This window comes from Grammomys surdaster, unplaced genomic scaffold (genome assembly GCF_004785775.1).
Source record: "Grammomys surdaster isolate TR1022 unplaced genomic scaffold, NIH_TR_1.0 919, whole genome shotgun sequence".
NCBI classification, from domain to species: domain Eukaryota; kingdom Metazoa; phylum Chordata; class Mammalia; order Rodentia; family Muridae; genus Grammomys; species Grammomys surdaster.
The window spans coordinates 49,808-64,006 of NW_021605338.1; the positions used below are offsets into that span (position 1 = coordinate 49,808).

Below are 14,199 nucleotides of genomic sequence, written 5' to 3' on the forward strand. Positions count from 1 at the left end.
TCTTATAAGATCCTAAACGTCCTGAGTAGATAAAGAGGGAGGTGAGAACCTACATTTGAAATGGCTATTCTGGTTTCCTAACTTCAGTTGCCAAGCTTCATTTTCCAAAGCATTTCATTTAACAAGCAAGGTACCTAAGTGTAATCTCTTCTGAAATTTACTTATTAGGTAAAATATGTTAAGACTGATATCCCAGAAGCAGCCTGACAGAGTACTCTCTGCCTACCATGATCAGGCACAGACACAGCCACAATTACAGAGAGTGTTAATTACTGCCGCTCATGAGTGCCAGGCAGTGTCTTAGGTAAGCACCTGGCAAGGGAGACTCAAGGTGGCCAAGATCAGGAGCACGGCACTTTGTCCATCCTGACATTTGTGTCTTGAGCTGAAGTTTGCTCTTATGAAAATGCTGATGGGTCCCCATACGAGCTATCCCATAATACTGCCACATAAACTGCACTCCTGATGATCCCCAAATCTATAGCACACATACCTCCTGATATATGGGAAGGTCAAGAAGCAATTTGCTGTTGAGCACTCTCCAACAATACTGTATAATTCACCCGACATTTCTAACTCCTAAGTAAAGTGCTCCCTTCTACTGAAGAACTAACTCGCCATCCAGTAAAGGAGACTGAGGGGATCCAGATGCTCTGAAAACCTATCGCTACACTAAAAAACAGGACCCAACATACATGTACTCAATATTTGGCATGCAAACCATACAACTGTGGATGAAAAAGTTAAAGACCACTGTTAATGATAACACAGACTCACAGACTCGTGGAACACAGGTCATCACTAGGTCATCCTATTAGGATTTACTAATGATACTAAACATACTTTTAGAAGATATTGTTTTTGAATAATAGAAACATACTTATTACTGTTGTTTTGGTTTTGGTTTTTTTCCCCCGAGATTGTAACTCAGGTTGGCCTGGAACTCACTGTGTAGCCTAGGCTGGCCTCAACTTCATGGCAATCCTCCTGCCTTGGCCTTCTGAGATTATAGATGTAAGCCAATCTCCCTGGTTTACACATCCTTTCTAAGTGCTCTATTTCAGAGATTCTGAGATCTATTTTTATCACATCCTTACATAACGTAAAAACTGGCTGGCATTTTGTCAAGTGGGATCTTAAACATTTTAATTAGCAGTATTTTTCCCTTGTAGTGATATAAAAACATAGTAAGATATATTATGACTGATGTTTTGAGTCAATGAAATTAGAGTATTTATTGTAAATTCAAGCGAATGGACTCGGGTCTCACGTGGACGGTACTAAGTCTGCGCCTCATACCCATGAGTTATCTGACTTGGCAGTGAGTGAACAACAAATGGAGCACAGAGAGCACTGGGGTTGAAATGGTCAGGAAGACAGGTACTAGACAGCTACCTTACCTCAAAGACAGAAATATTATTCTTTCGGTAAATCTCATTGGCAGGAGGATGGAACCAACCACATTTCTTCATGTGCTGCTGTAGAATAGTTCTACTTTTCATATATTTTAGACAGAACTCACAAAGATACAATTTAGGCAGCCTGCAAATGATAATTAAAATAGGGCTTTATATTTATAAATCTTTAAATCCTCACGACTCTTAACTTTTCTGTGTCTCATTCCCACCCATGTTAAAGAGTGGGAAGAACAAGGGCTGGGAACATAGTTCAGTGGTTAGAGGCACCTGTTGCTACGCTTGACTCCCCAAACAGACATGGTGAGTGGAGAGGAATGACTCCCCAAGTTGTCCTCTAACTTCTATGTGCACCACCCCCAAAATAAAAATAATTCACTTTAAAAACGTGGTAGGAGTGTAGCATTTTTTTCTAAGGAAGTAAGATGGGGACACCACTTTAGATAGCGGCCACCAACTAAATAGCATCAGAAGGGCAGAAGTGAGAAATCAAGCTAACTAGCTCAGTTTTCCTATTAAACTAAAACCTCCCTGTCTTTTTAAGACAATCAACAGACCTGAAAAATCCCACATTGTTACCCCCTGGAGAATCTCCAATAAGCAGGCTATAGATTCACGATTCCTTTCTTATTTCTTTATTCATGTCTTGATTTCAGGAAATAAGCTGTTGAATACTTACCAGGTGTCAGACTGTGCTAGAGACCTATACGTGTATATGCAGTGCTAGGCAAAATGGACATCAAGTGTATATTGTAAAACCATACTTTGTAAATGCTTTTAAGTATGAAATTTTAACAATGAGTATGTTTGGGGAAGTTAAACTAGACTATATACATCCTTTCTGCCCCTAAAGTTCTGTTTCCATCCTTCCCTAGTTTAAACAACAACAACAAAACCAAGTAACACTGTATGAAGGAACCCTATTAGTCAAAAGTTTATTATTTTGGGCAGGGCATGGTGGTGTTTGTTTAATCCAAGCACTCCAGAGACAGAGGTAGGCAGATCTCTGTGAGTTCAAGGCCAGCAAGGGCTACATAGTGAGACCCTGACTAAAAAAACAAAACAAAGCAAAACAAAACAAAACAAAAACAAAAAAACGATCCTGCTGGGCTGGCGAGACAGGTGTGCAATCCTGATGACTTGAGATGGTCTTGGTGCTACAGAGGAATGGTGCTGGATATTTAGCTCAGTGGTAGAGCACTCACAAGTGCAAAGCCACCCTGGGTTATGTTCCTATTGGTAAAAATAAAAATAAAAGGACAAAATCTAGGTGTGGCGGTGCACAACTTTAATCCCAGCACTTGGGAGGCAGAGGCAGACAGATCTCTAAGTTCCAGGCCAGGCAAGTTTACATATCAGGACCCTGTTTCAAACAAACAAACAAACAAACAAGCAAACAAACAAACAAAAAACAAAGACAAAAAAGAAAAAATCACAAAAAGGACAGAAAAATAAAACAAAACAAAACAAAGAACAAGTTAAAACAATCAGGATGTCGTGGTCTATACTTGTAACCAGTCACCCCAGCACGCCTACAGCGAGACAGAAGAACTCACTGCCCAGGAACTTTTGGGTCAGCTAGCCTGAAATACAGAGGCAGCAGCAGAAACAAGATACCTTGCTTCAACAAGGTGGAAGACAAGACCAAAAAATTGTTTCCTGATCTCCACATCTGTGCCATAGCACACACATGTATACACATGCACACGCGCACAAATACTCACATGGACAGACAAGCGTGCACAAACATGCACATGCACACACACTCCCCCATCCTTCTTAAATTTATTAAAAGAAGCCAAGCAGAAACATCACAACTTAGCAAAACCTTTGTCTATAAAACAAAAAGTGAAGAGGATGGAAAGGCCAGAGACATATCCATCCTATCAGGTCTCCCTTAAATGAGGCATAAGTGAAGTTACAAATGCTACATGTAATATGTAATATGGCTGTATGCTTCAGACAGAAAGTGCACCAGGCTCACAATATAAGCTGTATTGTCCTGAATATACTTGCTGACCAGGTCTGCAAATGGGAGATAGAAATTCTCACTTCACAGTTAGTCCAGATACACTTAGTTGGTTATAAAGCTCCACAGGTGACAGCTATCCAGGCTATAATTTATAGCAGTAATTTTTACTTTCTTTTCTTCCATTTTACTTCATCCCTAAACAGCTAAAGCACTAAAAACTGTTTAGTTTCCTCTTGAGTAACGGAGACCATGCAAACCTGGTTCCAGCAGTACTCTCAGTCTATTCAAACTAAGACAGGAAGAGAGTTAAAGGAAAGAACTTCCTAAGCAACTTTACTACATGGGAATCAACCTTACTAAGACCTCGAAATGACGTCACAGCAAAGAGGGCATTCTGAAGCTAATCTCTGAGTAGTTTGAATGGAGGCTGCCCATGATGTTGACTTCTTTACTGGGGCCCATCTGTGTTATATAGTATAGCTTCCCTGGTGTTGCTTTACTTTGGTTTACCTATTTGTGTGAACCAAGGAAAGATTACCTAATACACTAGGCATATATAATTACTTAGATTGTATGCAGAACACCCTAAAACACAATCCTATTGCCCCTCCTAAACCTTTTCTTTCTGGATCCTTTCTTTTTTGTTTGCTTCAGAGTTTTTGTATGCTTTGAGACTTGGAATTTGTTTTAAAGGTGTTTAGCAAGAAATTAATCTAGAAGCAATCTAGTATAAAACAGTAAGAAGAGACCACCAACTAACTTTATGAAGAATGGAAGTTTCTTATGTGAAAAAGCTATGATCTCTGGAGAGCACTGGGAAGGGAGAGCACTTGCCATGGGAGACCAGGACAGAGCTCAGGTTCAGAACGCAGAGCTGCCTGGTGGGACTAGCAGGCCACCTGTTACTTCAGCTAGCTTGTGGCAGGGGATCCCTGAGCCAGATGGATAAGGGAGCTGGGTTTGTTTGAGAAGACCTGTCTCCCAAGGGTGAAGTGAATTCATTACAGACTGTATGTAGATTCTCTACGTCAACCTTGGGTCTCTATATACATGTGCACACGGTGCATGTGCGCCCACACACATGTGAACATACATACACAAAGGCACATATACCACAAACACATGTTGAAAAAGCTTAAGATTTCTAGGTGTTTTACTCAACTCAAATTGAAAAGAACTCAGAAGTAAATCCACAGAACTCGACTGAACAGATATATTTAGTTTTTAAAAATATAGTTGTAAGAATAAAAACAAGGACAGAAAACACCTGTAACTACTAAAGACACTATTAAACTGCTGGATATTTCTCATGGAGAACTAAAGAAATCACAACGAATAAGGAAATATACAGGAAATGTCTAGGAGTTGCTGTAAGGAAGATGATATACAGTTCCTACCCTGTCTCTTTCTGCCTTTTTGAGTTCTTTTCTGCTGGCAGTATTTACTCCTTCATTGAACCAGCTCCCCTCACTAACAGTTCTAGTAGCAATTTTATCAGAATACATGGGGAAAATTCCATGCATACTTTCAATGTCTTATAAGACGAAAGTCCATAACCACGTTCTCATCACCTTTTGCAAGCCTGGAACCTGGCTCTCTGCAGCTAGCCCTCTCTTGAGTAGAAGAGTCACAGTGCATGTGGCTTCCATTTATCTGCACTACACTCTCTGGAGCTGACAGATCAATGCTTGTGATAAGACCCAGCTTGAAAGTGGTGGTGACAGGAGCCAGTAGATGGCTTCTTAGTAGGGAAAAGAATCCTGAGCGTCATGGCGAGGGCCCACATGATGGAAGGAGGAGATGGATTCCCATGGTTTGTCCACTGATTCCTACACTGTGGTGTGGCATACAGACACACATATAAATATTAATAAAAAATTTAAAAACAGTAACATTTATTTCTTTCTGATCATAGAATATCACAGCTATTCAAAACTCCAAAGGAATAAATTACCAAGTAGCAGGGTACTATAGGATTTGCTGAATTTCTTGCCTTCCTTTTACATGCACATATAACACATACAAATACACACACACACACACACACACACACACGCACACACACAAATGGATCATACCTGAATATAATCTTTTCTTAATAAATTCAACTTAAGAGTTGTTACTCATGATACTACCTTAAAGATAATATCACAGAGTATTAGTCAGTCAATTTAATGTGGTTTATAGTTTTAAAACCAGCTTTGGATGAGTATCAGACATGGACATCTAACAAGGGCTGGAGAAGCAGCTGTTAAAGCACACTGCTATCTTGCACATGTAAAAGCTTTTTCAAGTAAAAAGATGAACTGGATGAAACACTGCCAGACATCTTCTAGTTCTAAAGTCTTAAGAGATCAAAACATACCTTGAGTATTCTTGAGGATATGGAGAGGAATACCAGGTGTGGATTTCATACTTCCCAAACTCAATGACAGAGGGACAGCGAACTTGTGGATCAGGGGGCCCAGTTACTCCGACTTTCTGTGCAGTCAAGAAAAATATTACACACAAGTTAGCTAACTTAAATAGACTAATGTAACAACAATAACAAAACATTACTAATATTAATCTAAACATTGTCTTTCTGGACCTCTAAGAGAACAATGAAAGTCAAGCACAAGCTAACAAATCTTAAAGTAAGTGTCCAATTAAACAGCAGGCTCACATAAATCAAGTGCTAGCAAACCTCTTAAATCGTATGTAGTTGGTATCACTGAGTTTTCTGTTTGTAAACTGGACATTTTTCTCAACTAAGTTTATGTCTTTAATGACTTTTTAAAAATAAACTGCTGGGTTAAGAGAGCAGGGGGTTGAATACTCCTGCTAGCTAGCAACAGACAAAATAAATGCCCTGTATTGATCATGTAAGCACCACAGAAAACAAACATTTTTTGACTTGGGAAAGTAATATAAAAAGAATATGACAAAGCAAGTACCCAAAAGGTCTTCAATTTGCACCACGTGTGATTTTTGTCATTAGTTGCTGTACAGTTTGAGTGAACAAATTCACATTTTTTTTTTTACACAGGCCAATCCTTTCCTACTATTTATAAATGGAAATGGTCTCCATGTTCGTCTCACTCCTGTAATAACTAAAGTGCATTGTCAAGAAAGACGTGGTGCTTATAGCCTTCATGACTTGTTTTCTACACCAAAGGTTCAAATGCAAGCTGCTTCTAAAAGTCAGGTCTAAAACATTAAATTCAAAGCCATCTCATTTACTCTGCATACAACTAAGCAACAAATTCATATAGATGTGTATACGTTGATCATGGGCATTTTATAAATATCAACTCACCTAAAAAAGATGGCAAAACCACAATTTAGACTGACCAGACAGAAGTATTAGTAACTCCTCATCAAAAAAACATCAAAATTATTTTTCAACGTTATGTTTTTTTACAACCACTGAGAGATTAAAAGTCCCCTCTTTGGAGCCCATACATACATACACATACAACAAAACTAAAAAGCTAAAGACTCACATTCTAAGGTTTGTTGAAATTTATTAATAAGAAATTAACCTCATCACCACACCTGACTGGCAGTCCCCTCCCTCCCCTTCCCTAATCATTCCCTTTCCTCAAAGGCCAAGGGACTCATCTCAGGTTTCACACTGGAATATAGCCAAGTGAGACCAAGCTCTTCCTGAGACACCTTAAAACAAAAGATGATTATCTTCTAGATAAAATTCACTGTATCACCAGGAGTTCCAGGACTCTTCCAACCACTAAAAACAGTACAGAAGCACACTGAAAACGATTAAAATGCAATCTTGTTGAAAGGTTTTAAAAAGCTGCTCTGTAGCTGCATTCTAGACTCTAAGTATTCTACTCAACAAAGGGAAATCTTTTCCTCCGTCTTTGCACCTCACAGCAAAGACTATAAGTATTCTAATCTATAAAGAAAGATCTTTTCCTCCGTCTTTGCACCTCACAGTAATACTGGTCACTCAGGAAAATAGAATAACCAAATACTCAAACCTAAAACTACCAAGTCTGGATTAAATAGGAAGTAGAAAAGCTAGAATGTGCACCTGTTGTGATGCAGTCTGCCATGGGAGAGTCCTCCCATCGGCCCCCCAGTGCTCCTCCAGTCGGATACCCGATGAGAGTGTGGAGATCCAGTTCCAGTATAACTGTTTACACATCACCACAGGGAAGAGGCAGACCGACCCTCTGCCCACACACACCTTTACCTGTGGTGCTGTGCAGTGCTCTGGTACATGCGCTCATGCACAGATGCACTCCACCCCCACCCCACCCCACCCCAATTCCCCTGTGTAGCCTTTAGAGGAAGGATTTTCCACTCACTCAGGTTTAAAGTCAACAAGGCTCTCCATGAGGAAGCAACTATGCACACACACTTACTCACTTGCATCTTGCCCTATCAACTACTGAATTCCCACAAGATCGTCCAAAAGTTTTCTGATCCTCTGTCCACCTCCTGTGTACTGAGATTACAGGTGTGTGCCATCACTATCTGTCTCACATGCGATGAAACTCTAGGACTTTGTGCATTCTAGGTAAGCACTCTTACCAACTGAGGGAAACATTCAGCCTAAGAAAACCAACCTCAATGAGAGTATAATCTTGCTATTTCATTTGAGGGCTTCCCAAAACAGTGACTGAAAAACCCCATCCCAACTCGTGGCCTGTTTCTCCAGTCTCACCTGTGTGGTCCTTGTTCACCCCCTAGTCAGACTGATCTTAGCTCCTCACTTTACTCCTCTGACCCTGCCATTTACCAGGCAGGTCCCTGTGTCACTCTCCTCACAGTCTTGCTGACTCTCTTGTCAGTCTAGAGAGCATTACTTTGAAAACATCCTCCTTTCTACATATCTGCTGAACACAGCCACGCAATACAGACGAGGAAGCCCTATTACAATCTCCTAGTATATTCTTTCCTTCTTTCTAGTAGCGATTTGAATTTTGTGCTTATGATTATTTGCCATTTGTGTCTCTAATGAGACTGAAAGCTCCTGAGTCTGTATCTTTACCTGTATGTTCAATACAAAGCCATACACATACATTCTAAATAAATCGATCTCATGGAAAAAGATGACTAAACCAGAATTTCTGATCATTTCCACTTCATATGCTAATGATTTAGACATACACTATCTAGGTGTTTATGTCCTTCACACAAGATATGACCTTACTAAACTGCTGTAGGGTGCTCCTTTACTTGGGTCTCCAGCAGTCTTCAGATCCATCCTCATGTCTGCTTGCTGTGTTGTACACTGAATGACTAAAACAGTGAAGTGCTGGGTGTGACAGTTAGCCTTGATTACCAACCTGACAGGATCTGGACTCATCAGACACATGTCTCTGGGTGTGCCTACTAAACATTTCCAGACAAGTTTAACTCAAGGGGAAGACCCCACATTCAGACTGCATGAAACCTCCCAATAGGTGGCCTCAATATAAAGCCAGAAAAAAAAAGTGGTGTTGTCTGCCTTTGCTTCTTCCTAAACATGAGGCTCATCAAGGTGATGGCTGCTATAGTCCTCCCCTGACAGCAAACTCCAGGTTCTTTACTTTTCTAATACAGGCTGCCTATGAAGCAATAGAAATCTTCTAGACCTTGAACACCAGACTTGGACTGCGGAAGCATCCAGATTTACGGAGTGAACAGCCACCAGCCTGCACGTGTGTGATGGATTGTCTATGCTAGGCCTAGCGAGTGGCATGATTAGAAGGTATGTCACTGTGGGCATGGGCTATAAGACTCCTAGCTGCCTGGAAGCCAGTATTCTGCTAGCAGCCTTCAGATGAAGATGAAGAACTCTCAGCAACTCCTGCGCCATGTCTGCCTAGACACTGACATGTTTCTGCCTTGATGATAATAGACTGAATCTCTGAACTGTAAGCCAGCCCCAGTTAAATGTTGTCCTTAGAAGAGTTGTCTTAGTCATGGTGTCTGTTCTCAGCAGTAAAACCTTAACTAAAACAACACGACCACTATTGATCAATCTAACTCTTACTGTGTAAGTTCATATACTAAATCCCTTTGTGGTGCACACGAGCACACACACACGTACACATACACATAGTCTATTGGACTATGTTCTTGTAGAGGTTCACCTATTCCCCTGGAGACGCACACATACTACTGGCCATATTGCTATTATGTTTTGTCCTGGAGCTCAGCAGCCCCTGTACCTCTCAGTCATTATTTTCTTCATATGCCCATTACACCTATTCTAATTCTATTTCTCCAGCAGAAATGCCCAGCCAGTAAACAAAGCCTTGACTTCAGGCAAACTACTCAGTTTATAGCAGTAAGTAAAGACAAACTGTCTGCTCCTAAGGCACTTAAATCCTAGAAATGAATACATTCAAACTGGGTATGCTAGTACAAGTCTTTTATCCCAGAACTTAGAAGACTCAGGAGGGCTTTGAATTCAAGGCCAGGCTGGTCTACACAGTAAGCTCCAAGCTAGCCAAGGATACACGGTGAGACCCTGTCTCAAAATAAACAAAAGAAATTCAAGGGAGGATGAGCACTTTGTAGGAACACAGCAGGAAAGGGGTGGTGGCACAGAAGGCGGCTAGCAGTTTTCCCCTTGTGACCTTGAGGAAGCAAACAGTGAGTCAAGGAGGCATGTGGACATGAGAGTACCATGTGCTACGGTAAGACGGTGCTTGGTGTGTCTGAGGAAAGAAGGTGGAACACTGGGACTGGGGAACACTGGGCAAGGGTGGAAGGCAAGGGGAGTTTGTACAAGAGCACCTAAACCTTGAAGATAAGGACAGATATGCTGGTTTGTTAAAAATTCTAAGTAGGGCTAAGACACTGGAGGTATTCTGAGCAGAAAGTTGGCACAATCCACTTAGGTCACAAAGTAAGTTACTCTGTGTAAAGGACAAGACTAGAGACTGAGGCAAGGCAGCAAGGGAAGAGTGAAGGCCAGGCACAGTCTGGAGACTATGGTACTACCCAAAGACAAATGAGGGTGGCTCTGAAGCATTAAGAGCAGTCATATCCTGGATACACTCTGAATCTGCCAATGGCTCTAACGTGATACATAGGCAAGAAAGCAAAGGAACCAAGAATGAGACCTGTTTGTGTATGCAAATGTACAGACGTGAACACTGTTACAGTTTGGCTCTTAATGTTTCCCCAAAGCCAGCTTATGAAACTACTGGAGATGAAAGAACCCTTAACACATGAGGCTTAGAAGAAGGAAGTTGGGTCACTGGGCACACCTTTAACGACCCATACTAGGACCTATGTTCCTGCCATTCTCTCTTCTTGACCTCCATGTCATGTGCACCACGATGTACTATTTTTTTAACCTAAAGAGTTTTTACCCACACAACAAACGACCATGAAATGACTAGAAATAAATCTTTTCTGCAAGGGCTAGAGAGTTAGCTCAGCAGCAGAGGACCTGGGTTTGATTTCCAGCACCTACATGGTAGCTTACAGTTTTCGGTAACTCCAGTTCGAGGAAACAAGCAAATGGTACACAGATTTACATGCAGGCAAAATGCTCATACACATAACCAATAACAGTAAAATAACCAATTTTACTTAATACAGTAAGGAAATATGGTATACTCTCTTAATATTGATAACCAAAGCAATGTACTTCTTGGCAAAATATAAGCAGCTGCAGCTGGAAAGGAATTCTGTAACAGGGAGAGCTATACCTCTGCACAAGCACATCTGTCTCAGAGTAAGCTGCACTCTTTCTTACCCACCATATACTCAGTTCTGTTTGCTATCCTTTACAGTTCCTTGACTACTTAGCCTGAATATGCAATTTTACCTGCAGTGCTTGTTCTTGGATATCACGAAATAACTCCATATCTCTTTCCGTCATGATTTCTTGGCTCCCAAAAAGCCGCTCCTCGTTTTCTTGTTTGTTTTCCCAGCCATCCTGATTGTCTACACATAAAGAAAGGACTCACGTGTTATTTGTACTATCTTCAATTTAATAAAACTTTCAGTCTGGAGACCTTAACATTACTTATGTTCTACCCAAGAAAAGGACAGCATTAAATTGACTCTCAGAAATATTACTCAAGTATTAAGAATCTGTCCTTCTGGTAAAAAACCCAAATTGTCTTAAATTTTCCTAAAGATATGATATAACCAATGAATTTAAATTCATTAAAAGATTAATTTCAACAGCAGAACAAGAAAAGGGTCTAAAGAGCAGAAATGTTATTTTGAAAGTGTGACTATTGACACTTTTAGCATGAATTTAATGTGTCAACAATCACCATATAGACTTCAAAAGAGTTATGTTAACTGATACCGGGAAATACTAACTCCCTTCACAATCTGGGTGCCCTGTCAAAGCACAAACTCCACAAACCTGAGGACCACAGATGATAATCCTCTGGGTAAGTATGAAAAATTATGATAATCATCCACTAAATGATGGCTCTTCCTCAACTGGGCAAAATAATTAGTGAAGGGAGTATGGGGGTTATGTAGATCATTATCCTTTGCATCTGAAGATGACACTGCTGGTGACCTCCTCTTTGAGTCTGGCTGAAAAGACCAATCAGTGACAGTTCTTTTCAAATTGACTGCAGAGACTGGCTCTGTGATTCATTTAGTACAAGAGGAAAAAGAAGACAAAAACTCAAGGATGACAACATTCTCAACTGAAAAGACAGTACAAGTCTAACGTAACCAAGTAGTTGCAATGCCCCCTAGTGCACGAAACAGATAGATGCAGGCAGACTTAGTACTGCATTCCGTGAAACTGTATAAAATGACGTACAAACTGGTTCTTAATATTTACAACGCATAAATAAAATCATAGAGCCTATTAAAGTAAAATGCACCAATGATTAAAGTTTAATGTTAGTTCTCTACATATTTCTATACATTTGCTACAACAGCTTCTAGTTCTAAGTTTCCAGGAAATTCTTTCAATAATCCATTTTCTATGAATTCCATTCCAATGAAAATTTTAGAAGTCCTTTTGAAAGTCTAATATAAATGGACCGTGCATCTTTCTGAATAACCATGCTCCAACTGAAGCTCATCCATAATCTAACATGGAAAGTCTTGATGTGAACAGTAAATGACTAGCACTCTAATGAGAGCCAAGTCAGTAAGTTACAAAACAGAGGCTCAGAGAGGGATGAGGACCTCCTCCCCAGCTCAGTCAACACCATTCACATATGCAGGAGTGAAGACGCAGGTAATACAAGCACTTGTTCATGGGACATCTGAGAGGGGAAAACCAAAAATAAATTCTCTTGCAGTAGGTAAGACTTTAAAACTTAAAAACAAAACAAAACAAAACTATTGGAGGGTAGGGGATATATGATGTCAGGATATATTACATGAGAGAAGAATAATTTTAAAAAATGTTAAAATCTGTATTCATAACTTCATTGTTTTAAACAACAAATTTGACTCCCATGAAATAAAAAATAAATAAGACAACAACAACAACAACCACCACAAAAACTCTTTCCTGTAGTAAGACCCTGAAACTTTGGTCTCCGTGATCCAGTTTGTTCTTATTTTTCAAATTTTCTCAGAATCCTTTTAACTCCATGACATGACTATTTTGTCTTAACTCAAACCTTACAAAAGAGACTGTTTAAGGCCTTAAGTCTCTGACTTGAATTACCTACCATTGGTAGGTAGCTCTATTTTGAAAGGTTGAAGATCAGTCTAAACTGACTTGAATTATCTACCATACTATAGGTAGCTCCTATTTTGAAAGGCTGGAAATCAGTCTAAACATAGGCTATCAGGCTGGAACTATATAGGAAGCCCTTTCTCTCGCTGCTTAATATATGAAAACTTACAAATCCATCTCCAAGATCTGAAGACAAAAGCATATCATCCTGCATATATTTTAGACTTTTCTGTATACTTCAATGAACAGCAATATAACCATGTCTGCTCTTTCTAATTTCCATCTGCAGTTTCAGCCCAGCTCTAATTCCTGACATAGCAGCACAGGTGAATATAGACCGTTCATACATTCTTCTATACCAATTTTTGTTTTGATACAGTCTCACTATGTATTCCAGGCTGGTCTTGAACATGTGGTCCTCCTGCCTCAGACTCTCCAATATTACGATTACAAGTCTGTGCCATTGGGCTTGTTCATAATTTTTACAATGAAATATGAACTATTTTATATGACTAGTGTCAATGCAAATAATACACTTTGGAATATGTTTGTTTCTAAACTTGGTTCAAACTTTTACCTGTGGGCCAATCTGAAGTACTTGATTTTCTGTTGCCCTTTTTCCTGATTCTGTATTGCTCAGAGTAGTCTACCACCTCCCCTCGGGCTTTCCGCCCATCAGGAGAAGGCGTGAAGAATTTGGTAAGGCCATCAATGAGCCCTTTGGTTTTCTTGTTGAACTTCAAGGGGGCATTGCTATCTCTGCAGAAGTCCAAGCCATCTATCCGCTCTAAATAGCCTTCTTCTGAAGATGACGCAGACTGGCTGGAGACAGTTATTTTACGTTTCCGACCCCTTCCAGGACCTGTTCGAACTTTGCTAAAGGGACCTTTTGATCTAAAGAATCAAACAGGAAAGAAAAATAACGATTAAAACGAAGTCATCATGAGCTTTGCATTTAATATAAAACATAAACTTATAAAATAATCTATAGCTTTATTTTTAAATATACTTAAATTAAACTTCTAGCACTCAGAAGGCAGAGAGACAGGTGGATCTCTGTAATAAGTTCAGGCACGCCTGGTCTACATAGCAGATTCCAGGACAGCCAAAACTGCACATTGAGACCCTGGGGAAAAGAACAGAACAAAAAAGAGAGGAAGGAAGGGAGGGAGAGAGGGAGAAGGGGAGAGAGG

General features: G+C 40.0%; 1 protein-coding gene across 3 annotated transcripts in view; it reads right to left on the reverse strand.

Annotated features, from left to right (window-relative positions):
* Window positions 1-14,199, reverse strand: part of Kat6a (lysine acetyltransferase 6A) — an 84,145-nt gene that overhangs the window by 15,554 nt on the left and 54,392 nt on the right. For all 3 annotated transcript variants that reach the window (XM_028782876.1, XM_028782878.1, XM_028782877.1), the window contains exons 7-10: window positions 13,584-13,900; window positions 11,165-11,283; window positions 5,753-5,868; window positions 1,401-1,542 (exon numbers count right to left, since the gene is read on the reverse strand). In XM_028782876.1, the coding sequence (XP_028638709.1) occupies window positions 1,401-1,542; window positions 5,753-5,868; window positions 11,165-11,283; window positions 13,584-13,900 (694 nt within the window). The remainder of the gene's footprint in view (window positions 1-1,400; window positions 1,543-5,752; window positions 5,869-11,164; window positions 11,284-13,583; window positions 13,901-14,199) is intronic.